This window comes from Hemiscyllium ocellatum, chromosome 4 (assembly GCF_020745735.1).
Source record: "Hemiscyllium ocellatum isolate sHemOce1 chromosome 4, sHemOce1.pat.X.cur, whole genome shotgun sequence".
Lineage (NCBI taxonomy): Eukaryota > Metazoa > Chordata > Chondrichthyes > Orectolobiformes > Hemiscylliidae > Hemiscyllium > Hemiscyllium ocellatum.
Genome location: NC_083404.1, coordinates 88,152,639 through 88,170,823, shown reverse-complemented (window position 1 = coordinate 88,170,823; position 18,185 = coordinate 88,152,639). Strand labels below are relative to the sequence as shown.

The window sequence follows — 18,185 nt, the reverse complement described above, 5'->3', positions numbered from 1 at the left end:
TACATCCATCTTTCTTTTTTGTATCAAAGTTGTCTCTGTTTATTTCAAACATCCCTTCTGCTTCCGTCAAAATACATTTTATTAAATTTCCAACACTTTTCAGTTCTGAAGAAGTCATACCCTGAAACATTAACTCTGACCACAGATACTACCAGATCAGCTGAGTGTCTCCAGCATTGTTTGTTTCAGAATTCCAGCATCCAAGATATTTTGCTTTTATAATAGAAAATGACCTTCATATTTGTTTCAGCTTTTCTGCTCTAATAGTGACTCTTTTTACCTTTTCTCAAATCATCTGCCATAACCTTGGATAAGATTGTTTCTATTTCTAAATGAATTATGACTGAGAACTATTCTCCGTTCTAGTGAAGTATGAGACCCTGAGACAATATCTGTTTCTGTCATTCCAGATGCTGCCAGATCTTAGTATGTCTGGCATGTTTTAGCTTTGTTTGTTTATCTTGTTTTCTCCAAAATACAGTACTGGGCAGTGGTCCTGTTTCTGCTCTGAATCCTTTGATCTCCCCATTAGGTCAGAGCTGCCTAAAGACTTTTTTTTCCTTCATTTTTCTCTTTCCTATTCCTTTTTAAAGACTTCCTTCTGCACTTTTCATCTATCCCTAGTCACATTTTGCTGATTACTCAACAGTAAAATTAATAAAATCTTTAAAGTGGTGCACATTTCAAAACATAAAATGGGAACTGGAATAGAACATTCAGACCTTCAAACTTGCTCGACCATTCAATATGATCACTTCCTCATCATACTCTTTGACCCTTTTAACCATATTCTCTTGGAACCTTTGGTAAGCCTTCGTTGTTTTCTGTGGCAGAGAATTCCACAGGCTCACTACTTCCTGGGTGAAGAAATTTCTCCTCATTTCACACCTAAATGGTCTATTCCATATTCTTAGACAGTGATGAGAGTGTAGTGCTGGAAACGCACAGCAGGTCAGACTTCATCTGAGGTGCAGGAGAATCAGCGTTTCAGGTGTAAGCCCTTCAGGAAATGTTGCTTCTCCTGCATTTTGGATGCTGCCTGACCTAACTGTCCTTTTTCAGCTCTACACTCTTGACTCTGATCTCCAGCATCTGTAATCCTCACTTTCTCCTTAGACAGTGATCCCTGGTTCCAGATTCGCAGTCATTTGTAATATCCTTATTGCATTTATCCTGTCTCATCCTGTTAGAATTTTATAGGTTTTTGTGCAATTTTCATTCTTCTAAGCTCCAGTGAATATAGTCCTAACTGATTCAATCTCTCTTTATATGTCAGTTTTTGGAATCGGTCTTTTGTACTCCCTCCATTATCAGAACAGTCTTCAGATAAGGAGACCAAAGAAATACAGAATACTCCAGATGCAGTCTAACAAAAGCGCTGTTCAGCTGAAGCAGGACATTCCTGCTCTTATAGTCAAATCCTCTTGCTATGAAGGCCAACATATCATTTGCCACCTTCCCCAACTGCATGCTTGCTTTCAACAACTAATGTACAAGAACACCCAATTCTCATTGTGCCTCCACTTTCCCAATCTATCACCATTCAGATAATGTGAATATCTGTTATTGCTATCAAAGTGGATAACTACTTATTTATCCACATTATACTTAATCAGCTCTGAATTTGCCCACTCATTCATCTTGTCCTGATCTCAGTGAAGCAGCTGTGCATCATCTCCTCAGTTCAGCCTTCGATATCTGAGGTCCAAGCACTGTTCTTAGAATCCCAACAGTGTGGAAACAGGTCCTTCAGCCCAACAAGTCCACACCGACCCTCAGAGTATCCCACCCAAATCCATTCCCCTACATTTACCCCAACTAACACATATCTGAACACTCTAGGGAATTTAGCATGGCCAGTTCACCTAATCTGCACATTTTTGGATTGTGGGACAAAACTGGGGCACCTGAAGGAAATGCATGCAGAAACGGGGAAAATGTGCAAACTCCACACAGACAGTCACCCATGGAATCGAACCTGGATCCCTGACACTGTAAGGCAGCAGAACTAACCCCCTGAGTAATTCTTTATAGTAACTCACTGGTCACTGTCTAGTGTACTGAAATGGATAGAGAACTGGCTGCCCTTCAGAAAACTACCCTACTCTATCCATGTCAATACACTTGTCCCCAATTCTCTGCACTTTTATTTTGCATGCTTAATTTTTCATAAACCTTCATTTCTCTCTATAGTACTCCAGTAAGTTTCTGGTTCTCTCTCAACCTCTTCTCTGAAGCAGTGATAATTTTTAACTGATTAATCGTGATATTTTTCTAAAATTCAATTTTAACCAATAGGTAGCATCTGGAGCTCTCAATAGTTTCACCTTAATTCTGTTTGGTCTCCGAGCAATTATAGCAGCATTATTCACATTACAATCTCTCATTCGGCTTCTGAAGCTGTTTCCTTTGTCATATCAAATACTTCTCAAATCTGTTGATTGTCTCTGAAGCTAAAGTTATCAGTTTGAATGCTACTTCTGTATCATGGAGACTGATCTTGTTTCTCTCCCTCTGCTAGCTGGTGAAATCGCAACCTTGTGCAGAGACAGAAGTTTTGCAACCTTGCCACTCTTTGACTCTGCAATCTGCTTCCTCCCCATATCTGATCAATTATTAAATGGCTTGCTTTTCCCTCAAAGTTTAATCACTCGTGCCCAGTTTCTCCCTTCAGCTGGAACCCTAATTACCTGTCACCACCCAAAGTATGGCTTCTTCAAAGACTACGTAAAAGACTCCCACCACAAATCAACCTAGTCTCATATTAGGGTTATGCCATACTAACCAAACCTCCCAATTCCATACCTTGCTGATTTCAAAATACGGTCCTTGTTGTAAATCATTTCAAGGCTTTGTCTTTTACCATGCTTTAGTGACCTCTTTGTCTTGCAGTCATACATGGAATCCTCAGTCCTCTGACACTAGGTTTATCATCTCCACTCCCAAGTCACAATTTGACAACATGTACTTCAGATTGAATTTTGAATTCTTTACCTATTTCCCACTCTTACTGTTTCTGCCCCTGATTAAAATCTCTGCTTCATTCCTTTTCCTCATTGTAGACTCTCCATTTATTCGCCCTTTCAATTAACTCAGCCACCAGATCCCAGTCATATTTTATCATTATTGAGATATCTTTTGTTATCAGACGTGCATTTATATGCACACTTCCGCGTTCATTCCTAAATCCTCACTGCTAAATTAGATCATAGTGCAGTCTTCTCAAACTTTTTCCTTCCCAAACCAAAAGTTATTTACTCCTTATTTCATTGTGCAATTTTTAAACCTGTAAAACTCCAGGCTTGGTGTCAGCTAATCACAATTTTCTCACTTATCCTTTTTTCAAAAATTTCAGATCTTGCTCTGTTGGCTTTGTTTGATCCAGTCACTACTTAGTATAAACATTTTTAAAAAGTATTGTCTCAATAAGCAGCAGTTAAGAGTGCTTTGGGATGTTAATCACAAGTCCATTATTTCATTGATACATAATTCTTGTATAAGTTAATTCTTATAGAAGTTAAATTGAAAATTATATCCATACTGCACAGCTGAGGGTCTTGAGCTTCGCATTCACGCTGAAACTAAATTTGTTAGTTTTTGTCACTCGGCAGCTCTGTTGTTCTGTGGTTAATAAAATGAAGAGGGTGATTGGATCAATCTAGCCCTAGTCCCTGTGTTTCTATCATTAGCTGTTGCTATTTTGCCATTGACTGCACTATGTATGCGACAGAGCATGAGAACCTGCTGGCATAAATCTCCTGTTTGTGCAGGTTCTAAAAACTTGCCAGCCTTGATGTTTATCTTGTGGCCCAGTAGCAGTTACTATGGAAGTTGCAGTATCTTCTGGAGTTTATGGTTTTAAGTTTAAATTATCAGTTAATTTCAAAACATGAAAATTTCGAAACAGTAATGAATGTTTGTATCTCCTTGAAGGTGGAGTAACTATTTTTGTGGCCTTATATGACTATGAAGCAAGAACAACAGAAGATTTGTCTTTCAAAAAGGGTGAGAGATTCCAGATTATAAACAATACGTAAGTATTTTAAACTTCAAGGGAGTTATATTCTAAATTTTCTGTAGCTGCTTATTATAAGTGAAGTTCTATGCAAGTTTGATTCAATTTTTTTTAGAATCTTAGAATGATCAACTCAAGGCTGAAGCACTATACTATGCCAAACCTGTATATTGTTATAAGTATCCCTTCAATGCTAGTTTCCATTGCATGAATAGAAAGTTTTAGCTGATATCACCACATTGAAAGACACTTCAACCAGGGCACTTCAATGTTTGGTAGTCACGCACTGCCTATAGAAGTTTCATGGCTTTGCACATTCTCTAAGATTTGCATTCCAAATACAAACAGAAAATGCTAAAGATGTGCAGCAGGTCAGACAACATGTTAGATTTAGATTCAAGTTTTATTGTCACGTACTCAAGAGTGGTGTATAAGAGTAAATTGAAAAGTGTAACATGTCACCACACACTGTGCCATCTTAGGTACAAAATACCTAGATACAAAATCTTAGTTACAGAAATAGAAAAATAACAAAATAAGTTTTAAAATTTCAGCACTACAGTCGTCTTAGCATAAAATTAGAAAATTAAAGAAATAAAGTTAAAATGTCAAACATTACATCTGTAGCAATAAATAAGCTAACATTTCCGGTCAGTGACAGAGTTCTGATAAAAGTTCACTGATATGAGACATTCCTCTGCTCCAAACTCATTAAAATTCTCCAACAATATCTATATATTTAGTACATTAACAGCATTTGCAACATTTTGTTTGTGCATCATCGATATTGGCTGAATCATTAATTTCTTCAGATGCAGACTCTATTAACTTTTTTTTATTCACTCGTGGGAGATGGGCAATTCTGGTTTGGCCACAATTTATTCCCCTTGATTTTGAAAGTGTTGGGGAGCTACCTTGCAATGCTGCATAAGCTGTAGGTAGACCCTACAATGCTGTTGGGAGGCTATTGCTATTATGATATGTTATGGCATAAGATTAGAGGGAAATGAGAGCAAATGCAGAAAATTGGTTTGAAATATTGTAGGATTCATAAGATTTTGTAATCAGAGAATCAAGAGGCAGATTGCTTTCATTTCCTCATACATTGATATCACACATTTTCACTAGAATTATGATCTTAAACTTGATGGAGCGATCACTGACCAAAGTACAAATTTATGACAGAAGGTTTTGGTGAGCTGTAAGGGGAGACCTTTGCACCCAGAGGATGGTGGGAATCTGGAACTCACTGCTTGTAAAGGTGGAAGAGGCAGAAACCCTCAATTTAGGGAAGTACTAAAAAAAAATGTTTGTGATGACCAGGCATACAAGGCCTGTGGATTATGTGCTGGATAAAGGGATTTAAATATTTAGGTTGTTGTTTTCAACCACAATTTCAATGGGCCTGAGGGCTTTTTTCGTGCTGCAAGTCTATATGACATTATTTGCAGATTAGATTTTAAATGTTAACCATGTGTGCTCTTTGTTAATTATTTTAGGAAAGGCAAATTACTTTTCATAGAGGATGCTAACCATTTAAAAGATGAGGTGCTTCTGGATTGCACTGCATCATTGACTTGCATGATATTTTGACTAGGGATTATTGAAGTGTCCACCTATTATACTTAGAGGTTTTTTTTTAACTCCACCCTCTGTTGCACTTCATCTGAACACCCTTAACAGCTCTTAACTGAGTTGCGCTTTCAAAGTTTGAGAACCAGTAATCTAAACTATACTGCAAGTTCTGTTATTCAGGTTGTTGTGTTTTTTAAAAAAAATATTCCACATCTCAGGAATAGCTGATTCATTGGTTTGTCTGATCCATGAGTTTGGGTATCATTACATGATAGATTTCAAATAAATGACTTCACATTACTTTTCATTAATTTATTCTATTCCAAAAGACTGATGTAATCGTTAGCTCAGAAGTACTTTGAAGCTTTCTTGTATTTTAACACTTGAAGTTCAGATAAAGCAGTCTTTCATTGTGAGCAATGCTACTTTCAGATCACGTGTTTACATCAAGGCCCTCGCTCCTATATACCATGCTACTCTTCTGAAAATGGATAGTGCCTACTATTGGCAATATAGCCAACATTCAGCCCTTAACTAACCTCACTTAAAAATCTAATTAAACGATCATTAATTTTTATTGAAATAGTGATTTTTTTTGTCAGCTGCAGTATATTTTGAGGCAAACTGAGGATCTAAAAAGTTCTATTTGTACGTATGATCTCTATCTCCTTATTTTAAACCATTTTTGACAGGATTTCAAAGTTCAGTTAACTGACTTCTGAAAATTTTTTAGTATGCCATTTATTGTAATATCTCTGAATAATCAATTCCAAACTGTTTTGATGTTGCAGGGAAGGTGACTGGTGGGAAGCTCGATCTATCACTACAGGGAAAAAAGGTTACATTCCCAGCAATTATGTGGCTCCTGCTGACTCTATTCAAGCTGAGGAGTAAGATTTATTTCTGTTTTATGTTTTTGCAAGTGTTTGATATATTATCTAAAATTTCATGATTTTAAGTCGATTAACTATTTAATTTGTTGTAATTGTTTATCTTCATACAGTTGCTGAGGTTGAGATTAGCAGTTGATTCAATATTTTTCATTAACTAGATCATATGATGGACCATTCTACCAGCTCTTTTAGCATTTATCAGGCAATTGGTTTGTGATCAATTTTCACTTTTTCTAATATTATTATGCTTAATTATAGGTGCAAGGGCTTAAAATATTTTTGAGGGCTTTTTTAAAAAACTTTTGTGGGCTAGAGTTTGGTCTTCAGGGTCTGTTTTTAACAGCCTCTAACTCCTTTATTAAGTCATGCAGTCAGATTTCTTCTTTGTGTTGATATACTGAAGATTTGGACTTGCATAGAAGCAAGAACTTAGAGTTCATACTCCCAGTAAGTATCATCATCCTGGTAAACTGAATGCTACTGTTGACTGTAAAGCTTGCTTCCCATGTTAGAAGGTGCTTCCTTTGGCCACTATACTGCATTAATTCCTTATCTCTTTTACTTAGCATTACAGTCCATCTCGATTGCATTTCTATGTCCACTAACATTTTCATTCAACCTTTGTTCAGTTTTTGTTTCTGACATTTTTCCTAACACACGTATAGCTCGATAATATTGAGCTCTCCTTTCTGAGATTGGAGAAAGGGGGAGCAGTAGACTCTGTCCTTCCAAAGGGCTGGTATCCAAATGCTTTGGATCGAGGCATTAATTAGATTAATTGTTGATGGGGTGACTCCATTAGTAAAAGATTCCTTCCCCTCCCTGATCTTTATTTGTCTTATGTTGTATGAGCTTCCCACTTTATTGCAATCGCTAGCCAAGTCAGGCTTCAACAAGCTAAAAAGATCTTTGCATGCATGTTGGAACAAAGCAGTGCATTGACAGAGTGATCAGACAAGAGTTTTTAAGGTGTCTCTACTTAGCAACTTCTGCAAAAATAATTTATTTTTCATCACAATATAGTATTCGCTTAAAGAGTACTTAATGGGCGGCACGGTGGCACAGTGGTTGGCACTGCTGCCTCACAGCGCTTGAGACCCGGGTTCAATTCCCGACTCAGGCGACAGACTGTGTGGAGTTTGCACATTCTCTCCGTGTCTGCGTGGGTTTCCTCCGGGTGCTCCGGTTTCCTCCCACAGTCCAAAGATGTGCAGGTCAGATGAATTGGCCATGCTAAATTGCCCATAGTGTTAGGTAAGGGGTAAATGTAGGGGTATGGGTGGGTTGCGCTTCGGTGGGTCGGTGTGGACTTGTTGGGCCGAAGGGCCTGTTTCCACACTATAAGTAATCTAATCTAATCTAAATGTTTTCAAGACATTTCAAAACTCTTGTGATATCGAAGATAAAATGATCATTTAAATCCATTTAGCTTGTAGAAGTTAGCAAATTCTGCAGCAATCAAGTATGGTTCATTGTTCAAGGCAGCGTACTGTAAGTGGTGAATAAATTAAAAACTAATTGTTTCTGGTAGTAGTGGGACAAAAATATTCAGTCATTTTAAATAGCTATCAAGAAGTAAGCAGAGGAGTAGGAAATTCAGCCCTTTGAACCTGATCATGGCTGACTACATCTTAGCCTCAACTCCACTTTCCTGTCTGCTACCCATAACCCATTATTAATTAAAAACCTGTCCATCTCCTCAAAATCTTTAGGTTTCCTGGTGTCCACCACATTTGGTGAAGTGAATCCACAGATTCACAACCAATTGAGAATTCTGCCTCACCTTTGTTTTAAATTTGCCATCCTATTGTCTAAAATTATGACCTTTCATTCTTGATTATCCCACAAGGAAAACATATGCTCTACATCTACTTTGTCAATCCACTTTAGCGTCTTCTATACCTCAATCTCCACTCATCCTTCTAAACTCTTAACGAATATAGACCTCAACTGCTCAATCTTTCCTCATAGACGAGCCTTTATTGTCCAGAATTAATCTAGTGAACCTTCTCTGAACTATCTCCAATGCAAGTATATGCTTCCTCTAATAAGGGGTACAAAACTGTACCCAGTGCTTCTGATGTCTCACCAATGACTTGTACGCTTGCAACAGCACTTTCCTACTTTTATACTTCATTCTTCTGGTAACAAATGCCAAAATTCTCTTATTATCTGCTGTACCTGTATACGGGCTTTCTGTGACTATGCACGAGGACACTTAGATCCCTTCACATGGAAACATTGAAGTTTCTCTCCATTGAGGTAATATTGTCTTGCTGTTTCTCCAAACAGAATGGCAAACCTCGCACTTATCCAGTTAAACTCCATCTGTCAAAGTTTGACCCATTCACCTATCATATCTATTTGTAAATTTCTTTATTGCAGCTTCCTTTCCTAGTCTGTTTTGATGTGATTTGCAAATTTGGGTGTAACACATTCTATTCCTGCATCCACGTCCTTCATATAAAATGTAATTGTTTGGACCTGATGACTGAACCCTGGGACTCCCATTAGCTACAGCCTGCCAACCAGAAAAGAACCATATAATCCTGACGCTGTTTAGTCTTGGTCAGCTAATCCTCTATTCAAGCTAATAAATTACTCCTAACCCCATGTGATCTTACTTTGTGCGTTAACTTTTTGTGCACCTTGTCAAAAGCTTTCTAGAAGTATATACTATCAACAGGACCTCATTGTTCATTTTCATTGTTAGATCTTCAAAGAACTCGAGCAAATTGGTCAAACATGATTTACCCTCCATAAAACCAAGCTGACTTTGACAGATTGAGTCTCCAAATAACGTGTTCACGCAGCCACACACACAACTTTTTACTACAACTTTTTGACAAGTTCCACCTTTGCCCTGTACAGGGCAATGTTGGAGATATTATCTGGGGAAGGGAAGTTTATGTACATGCCTGTGTAGAACTCCAGGGAATGTGATGGGGAGAGAGAGAGAGAGAGGGCGCGAGCTAAGTCATTTGGAGACGGTGCCTCGGTCCCATCGATTTCCAGAGTATTCTCGGCAGTGAGCCAAGTTCAGTTTTAATCACTGTAAACAAAAAGCGTGATCAGTGTTGGAGACGTGTCTTTAATGTAATGTTTCTATCGGGACCTCAAGATCTCCTTCGGATAATCCAATATTCAGATAATCGAGGTTTCTCTATATTTCCTTTAGGACAACTATTAGGGAATTATGGATTACTCCCATTGGGGACTTCTTTGCCATACTGTTTCGTATTTCTACCCAGATTCAATATTACATCCTAATTTCCATTACCAAATCATTTCTCACTATATCAGATTTACTAACAAAGTTATACCATTCCCTTTGCCTTTCTTCAATCCTTCCAAAACAGAGTATCCTTGGATATTTGACTTCCTGTTCTGGTCTCCCTGTAACCATGGTGTGGATGTGCAAAAGTGTCGGAATGGGGTGGACAAGATCAGAGGTCAAATGATACCAGGTTTTAGTCCAACAGGTTTACTTGAAATCGCAAGCTTCACTTGACGAAGGAGCAGCGCTCCGAAAGCTTGTGATTTCAGACAAGTCTGTTGGACTGTAATGTGGTGTCATATAATCCCTGTAACCACATCTGTGATCGCCACCGAATTATATATCTATTCATCTGTAATTGCATTGTTAATTCATTAATTTTATTCTGAATGCTATGTGATTTCAGATGCAAAGCTTTTAAGTTTGTCCTATTATGAATTTTCCCTGCTCATGTATGGTTCCTTGGTGCAATATGACATTCACATGTTTCCTTTCATTTTGTGGTAACAATTAGCCTCTTAACTAATCTGTACTCCTACTTTCTCCTTGTCATTTGATTTTTGTAATTAGCCATGCAACTGAACCCCTTTTCTGTTTCTTCTGCCTCCACCCACCCATAATTCAGATTAAACCCCTATCTGCAACCCTAGTTATACATTTTGGGTCCCAGCATGATTCAAATGGAGTTTATCCCAACAGTACTGTGCCCGCTTTTCAGAGTATTGATTCTCTTGACTGTAAATTCAAAACCATTTTTCCTGCATTAATCTGTGGGCCATGTATTTACTGCTTTAACCTTAATGACCCTGTGTCGGGTACTCATGGCTCAGGTAGTAATTCAGACATTATTACCTTGGTGGTCCTGCTTTTTAATTTAGTACCTAACTGCTCATATTCTTTCAGCAGGATCTCTTCCCTTATTCTACCTATATTGTTAGTACCTATGTGGACCATACAAACTGAATCGTTCTCCTCCCAGTTCAAGTTCTACAGCAGCGTAAGTAAGATAGCCCAAGCACCAGGCAGACAACACAACCTCGGAACTCTATTCTGGCCACAAAATACAGTGTCTATTTCTCTGACGATACCATCCTCTTACAACTACATTTCCCTTTTCTCCCCAGTTTGCTGCTGTGGTCACTTTGCTCATCCTCCCTGCAGCTCCAGTGTGCTGCTGCTTCCTGATTCCCTCTACCTGTCTCGTGTAGTCACCCTCCTCTCCCACTGACCAAATTGGAGGTGGTTAATGTATGAGGTGTTCTGCCTCCTGAATCATAGCATTCAGGTCACTCTTCCCCCATCTCCCTGATGTGTTGTAGTGTTCAGAGTTCAGACTGGAGCCCATCAACTGTGAGCCACCATTCCGCAAGTTTGTTGCAGATGTAATCAATATGAACCACAATGATGTCCAGCAGCTCCCACATGTTGCAACAATGCACATTATAGAGTAAGAGTGGAGTAGCTTTTTATTTGACGTTTCTACCACATGCAACTGATACAGTAAAAATGAGACAGCGTTCCTTCAGGACCAAGAGTGCTTTGTGGGCAGCGATCGTACACTGCATAAAGTGTATACTTGCAAAGCGTGCAAGTTACAGTAATAGAAGAATGATTAGATTACTTACAGTATAGAAACAGGCCCTTCGGCCCAACAAGTCCACACCGACCCGCCGAAGCGCAACCCACCCATACCCCTACATTTACCCCTCACCTAACACTAGGGGCAATTTAGCATGGCCAATTCACCTGGCCCGCACATCTTTAGACTGTGGGAGGAAACTGGAGCACCCGGAGGAAACCCACACAGACACGGGGAGAACATGCAAACTCCACACAGTCAGTCACCTGAGGTGGGAATTGAACCCGGGTCTCTGGCGCTGTGAGGCAGCAGTGCTCACCACTGTGCCCCCGTGCTGCCCACTAATGACAAATGACAAATAATAGACATTTTTCAAGCAGCAATTTGAGTGTTGTAGACGTGGACTGGCTTTGGGGATCCAGGTAAGCTACTCACTGCAGTATTCCCAGCCTCTGATCTGCTCTTGGACCCATTGTATTTATATGGTGAGTTCATTTCAGTTTCTGGTCAATGGTAACCCCTCAATGTTTATGTGGGGCATTCAGTGATAGTAAGGCCATTAAGTATCATATGGTAACAGTTTGATTTGTTTCTTTTTGGCAGTGGTTGCCACCTGGCATTTGTGTAATATGAATATTACTTACCATATTTCAGCCTTAAGTATTGTCTAGCTCTTGCTGCATTTGGATATTGACTGTTTCCGTTTCTGAGAAGTTGCGGATGGTGCTGAACATTATGCAGTCATCAGCTACATCCCCAATTCAGACCATATGGGTGTCATTGATAAAGCAGCTAAAGATGGTCGAACCTAGGAAAATTTTGAGGAACTCTGACAGAACTGCCCTGGAACTGAGATGATTAGTCTTCAAAAACCATAGCCAATGTCCAGTGTACCAGGAGTGACTCCAACCAATAGAGTGATTTTCCCCTGCTTCCTATTGATTCCAATTCTAGGATAGAGCTCCTTGAGGCCACTTTTATCTGATGCAATCTTGATCTCAAGAGCAGTTACTCTCACCTCATCTCTAGAGTTAAACTCTTTTGCCTATGTTTGAACCAAGACTTCAATGCAGTCAACAGCTGAAAGGTCCTGGTGAAACCCAAACTGGGTTGCAGAGAGCAAGTTATTGCTGAGCAAGGTGCTGCTTGATCGCATTGTCACTGACACCTACCATAATTGTACTGATGATTTGAGTAGACAGATGGGAAGGTAATTGTCAGAGTTGGCTTTGTCCTGCTTTTTTGTGTACAAGACCTACCTGGACAATTTTCTACATAGCCAGTATTGTAGCTGTAGTCAAATACCTTTGTATGGGTGAAATGAATTCTGGAGTGTATGTCTTCAATACCAGCACCATCAGGGCCTGTAATCTTTGCAGTGTCCTGTGCTTACAACTATTTTTTGATATCACATGGAGTAAGCTAATTGGTTTAAAACCAGCATCTCTGATGAGGCCAAGATTGGTCATCCATTTGACACCTAGCTGGAGACTGTTGTGAATGGTTCAACCTTAACTTTTGCACTGATTTGCTGAGTTCCTCCATTATTGAGGCCAGGAATATTTGTGGACCCTCCACCACCATTCACCACTGGATGTGTTAGCACAGCTTAAATCTGATCCGTTGTTTATGGGGTCACTTAGTTCTTTGTATTCCTTGCTGTTTGGCATGCAAGTAGTCCTGCTTTTAGATTTGCCTGATGTGGCTCCTGGCATGCACTCCTGCAATCTTTAATGAACTAGGTTTCATCCCTTGGCTTGATGGTAATAGTAGAGTTGAGGATATGATGGATCATGAGGCTGCAGATTGTATTAGAGTACAGATCTGCTGTTGATGGCAAACAGAGACTCATGGATGACCGATCTTGAGTTGTTTCATCTCTTTGAAGTCTGGCCCATTTAGCACCGTGATATTGGCACAACATAATGTAACGTATTTCAGACTATGAAAGTGGTACTATGTCTCCACAAGTACCATGCGATGATCACTCTTCCCAATACTGCATCTGTGGCAGGCACATTGATGAGGATGAGGTCAACTATGTTTGCCCTTTTGCTTCCTTCCCCATCTGACCACAGGTCCAGTCTAGCAGCAATATCCTTCAGCTGGTTGAGTCGTAAATCAGTGGTACTGCTGCTGAGCTACTCTTTGAAGTGGTCATTGCCTAGAATACATTCTGAGCCCTTGCTACCATCATTGCTTCCTCCAGATGTTGTTTAACATGGAAGAGTACTAATTCCTCAACAAGGGAAGACTGTGTGGTAATCAGCAGGAGATTTCTTGGCCAAATTTCTCATGAATGTATGAGATTTCAAGGTGTCCAGTGTCAACTTCCAGGGCAGCTCCCTCCCACTGTACCACCATCTCTGCTGGACCCGCACTATTGTTGGATGAATGTGATGGTGACATAATATGATACTTTGGATGTGACTGTTAGGCTGTTGCTTGACTAGTCAGTGTGAGACAGCTTTCCCAGTTTTGGCATGAGCCCCTAAATGTTGGAAGGAGGACTTTGTGGGGTCGTCAGGGCTGTTTTGCCAATGTCGATACCAGATGGTCCATCTGTTTCATTCCATTTCTCCTTTCTAGCAGTTGATACAATTGAATGGCTTGCTAGGCCTTTTCAAGAACAATAAAAAGTCAACCACGATGCTCTGGGTCTGGAGTCACGTGTAGGCCAGACCAGGTAAGGACAGCAGCTTCCTTTCCCTAAAGGGCATTAGTGACTCAGTTTTCTCGACAATCGATAGTTTGTTGGCCATCTTTCGACTCGAGTCCAAATTTTTATTGAATTCAGATTCCGCCAGCTGCCACAGCGGGATTCAATCTCTAGTCCCCTCGAACATTTCCTGGGTCTCTGGATAATAGTTCAGTGATGATGCCACGAAGCTATTACCTTTCTGCGATGAATAGGAAACACTTTGATACGTTTCTATTTATGCAATGTAGAACAATGGCATATGAGCTTCAGGGTCTTGCAGAGCATACCTGTAAAAGTGGACTGCTTTAAATGAAGTTGCTCTTCATTGATACTGTGAAGTGAAGACACCCTTGGTCTCTGGCTTTTCTAAAAATCTTGTTCATTTAATGGATCCCTCAACAATCTTGCAATTCTATCCCATCATTCCTTTGAATTTCATTCTCACAAGACTGGTAACTTGATTTTTATCAAGTCCTGATTTTATTGCCTTTTTGGAATATTCCTAGTCGAGCTAAATTGCAAAATTGTTTTCATGTGAGTTTCAAACAAGGTTCAAACTTGAGCTCTGAGAAGAGCATACTTTTTTGCCACCACTTACAAGTTTGTAGCAGGTGTTTTCTGGTTTTTAGATTCTTGTGTGCCTTTTTAGAAAACTGAATGTGTGATAAATTGTTAATTGAAGTTACTCACTGCTCTTTCATTCTTTCTATAATTTTGTTTCTAGGTGGTATTTCGGTAAAATGGGTCGCAAGGATGCAGAGCGTTTGCTGCTTCATCCAGGAAATCCACGTGGCACATTCTTAGTTCGAGAGAGTGAAACCACAAAAGGTAATAGCTATAACAAGTACTTAGTCTGGCAGTGAATAATGCAACTTGCCAAGATGTGAGAACCAAAAGTAAATTGCAAAACTTAGTGCCAAGGTGCACAGAAAGAGATATTATCTTTGAGCAGGAATAGTAACTTATTCGGTGGGATCACTCTAAATGAGAAAATAATTGTCTAAATGGGGGTTAATGTGCGTGGAGCTGGGAATTAAATATTTCTGGAGAAGGAATTCAAGAAAGATAGAAAAGGAAGAAATAAGAAAGGGGAGGCAGTATTATTTAAGGAGACAATTAAATTGCTGAAGAGCAGGTTTCCAAGAGGGGTCAAGGCTGTTTATGAAATACCCAGGCAGCATGGCGATCCATCCTCAATCCAGATTGACCTGCAAAAGTCACCTGTAGGCAACCTATCATGGAAGAAAATGTTGAAGAGCTGTGCCTCTGGTGAACCTATCAGCAGAAAATGTGGGAGAAAACCAGCCTGTGATTCGAGGAGCAGGTAGCAGCTCACTAAGTTAGCATTGGCGTTGAGGGAGTCACCAGACACCAAAGTGTGGAAGCTTGGGGTTGAGAACTGGTCCAGCAGGTGACAAGGTCCAGGAGCATGGAGGCAAGTTGTGTGGGGCTGGAGGTACACTGAGCAGATTTCACCAAGATGTGGAAATCTTTGGCTGGGGATGATGGGTCAATTGGCCAGATCTCAAAGTTCTGTTTGCTGTGTCTCAGCTGGGATGAGAAGTGGGCAGCAAGTGGAGTGTTCCATGATGGGGAGGGTATGAAGGATGACACTGCCAGATGGTGACTTGGTCAGTGAAATGATCATGGAGGATACTGACAGAAGGGGATGGGGCAAGACAACTGCTGCTAGAGCAGTGTGTGTGGAGGATTGTGGGAGAGAAAGTTATGTTTGTGGGGTTTTGGGAGGGAGAGGGAGCCTGCAAGAGAAGTGAGAGTGGGAGGCTGCAGCAAAGAATAGAGGGAAAGGTGGAGGCTGTAAGAAATCACAGGGTAGAAGGTATGGGAGAGGAGAGGCTGCAAAGGAAACAGCAACAAAGGACTACTTTATTAAGATAAAGGTATAATAGTAATAATAAGATTCAAGAAAACTAATTGCTCACAAATAAGTGTGTCTCTTGTTTAAGGCTGTGTAATTTCAAGAATTACTACACTTTTGGTTTGGAGATTGGTGCTGACAATTGGTAATTTTACATCAGAGATTAAGATCCAAGATGCAGTAAGTTGAGTTATAACTGCCAGGTCAGTGTTCCAGCTTTGTGCATTTTGATAGAAACATTAGCTGTGACATCATCATTTTGAAGTTCTGTTTAAGGTAAAGTTTAACTCGTTGTCTTGTACAATCTAAATACTTAAATGCTACTGTCCAAGTAATGAATGCCTTTCTTTTGTATTGTGGTTTTTAAATTTGGTGGAATGTTGATGATTGTTGAGAATTGTTGATAATTGAAATGAATTATGATAATTCTTAGAGTTCAAATACCAATGTGTCAAGAAAGATACATAAGGCATTGCTATTATGTGACCACATGATCTAATGAATGAGTTAGTGAGGATCAGAAATGTCCTGCCTGAAAATCAAAAAAGGAGCTCTGTAGACTATCTCAAAAGGAACACTCTAATGAAAAATGTTTTGATTTTGGCATAAGGACGTTACCTGTTTGGCAAGAATCAGGGAACAAAACGGCATAATTACATTGCTGAGTCAGTCTATAGGTCATCAACAAGTAGAAAAGATATAGAGAGACAAATTTCCAAGGAAATCGTAGACATTATAGTTATTTTATAATTCTATCAATGAGAGACTTGAATTTTTAAATACAGGTTGCTATAGCAGTAGTGCAAACGTAGGAGTTCCTAGCATGTGTTTAGGAGAATTTTCTACAATATGTTGCCATTCTTGACTGAAATTAAAGAAGTTCAAAGTTGGTTTGTAATTCCACTAGGCCACTGGTCACAATCTAAATTTAAATGCTTTGCCTAGTTACTGATGTGGCCAACTATAAGTTTTATCTGTATTAGGTTTGAAATAAAGAGAAATATTAAGGAAGTTTCTTTCGGAAACAAAAGTATTGATTTACTATGAAAACTGGACTTATTTGTTAATGGTGTAAAACTGGTTAACATAGTTTTAAATAATGAGAATATAAATGTTTACCCTTCTAAATAAGCCCCACGCGTGCATGTGCATATCACTTAAGACAAAACTGTGCAATGGGGTAATTTTGGGAAAAAAAATCCTTGATCAATAATTGGTTGCTGTAGAAAGTAAGATAATTTGAGATGTTGAAGACTACCTGCAGTTGGCATTCTAGTGCAGGTAGGCATTTGTCAGTGGGACTTTTGCAGATGACGTTTTTTGGGTATCGTCAGGAATTCGGAGGCTTTGCAGGCAAACAGTTAGCACACTGGACCCTCCAAAAAACTTCCTTCAGAAAGGCAGGAGATGAGCTGTATACCTTTGCTGTCATTTTAGACTGTGTGCCGTTAAGTCCAGACAAAACCTGACACCAATATTCCATGCTTATGATTCCCAGTAAATGAGCCCAAATAATTGACCTAAGCCATGTGACTTCCAATAAATGTTTCTAAAAGAAAATCTCCTGATGTGACCCTTTTTTAAAAAAAAGTACAGTTCAGATATCTCTTCAATCATCGAATGTTCTGCTGTCCATGGTCCTTCAAACACACATCCTCAAAAATTTAATTAAAAAATCATAATTTGTTGAATTAAAAGAAGGTACTACTAGGCCTGATTCTTATGAATACTTTGACCAAGTGACAATGGAAGAGCATTTAGGAACAGTGACCATTGTAGCACAAAGTTCAGTCTGGCTGTAGGAAAGGGCAATGAATATTCAAGCATAAGAATAATTAATGGGGGAAAACAACTTTGCTGAGGTCAGAATAAATTTGGCTGAATAAATAGGAATCAAAGGTTGGCTGGAGAAACAGCAGCTGAGCAGTGGGCTACCTTCAATAAGAGTCTTCAGGCGCAGTTCAGTTATGGGCAAGGTAGGGCAAGCTATTGGCCCACACCCTTATATGCCTTGCTTTCAGGAATGCACATCTAAATACAGCTACATGAACCTTTATCTGAAACGCTTGGGACCAGCTGATTTTTCGAATTTCTGAATAAGTGACAGTTCAATGGTGAAATTTAAAATAATCTTACTAAACAGCAGACTCCGTGAGTATTGTGGGCCCTGAGACAGAATTGAGGCCTGCAGTACTGGGCCATGTCCCTCCACATCACATCCGAGTGACACGCATCAAGTGGGTATGGAGTTGGGTTAACTGTTTGC

General features: G+C 39.5%; 1 protein-coding gene across 1 annotated transcript in view; it reads left to right on the top strand.

Annotated features, from left to right (window-relative positions):
- LOC132814831 (tyrosine-protein kinase Yes) overlaps positions 1–18,185 on the top strand; it is a 79,196-nt gene that overhangs the window by 33,676 nt on the left and 27,335 nt on the right. The window contains exons 3-5 of the mRNA XM_060823602.1: positions 3,934–4,033; positions 6,382–6,480; positions 14,765–14,868. Of these exons, the coding sequence (XP_060679585.1) occupies positions 3,934–4,033; positions 6,382–6,480; positions 14,765–14,868 (303 nt within the window). The remainder of the gene's footprint in view (positions 1–3,933; positions 4,034–6,381; positions 6,481–14,764; positions 14,869–18,185) is intronic.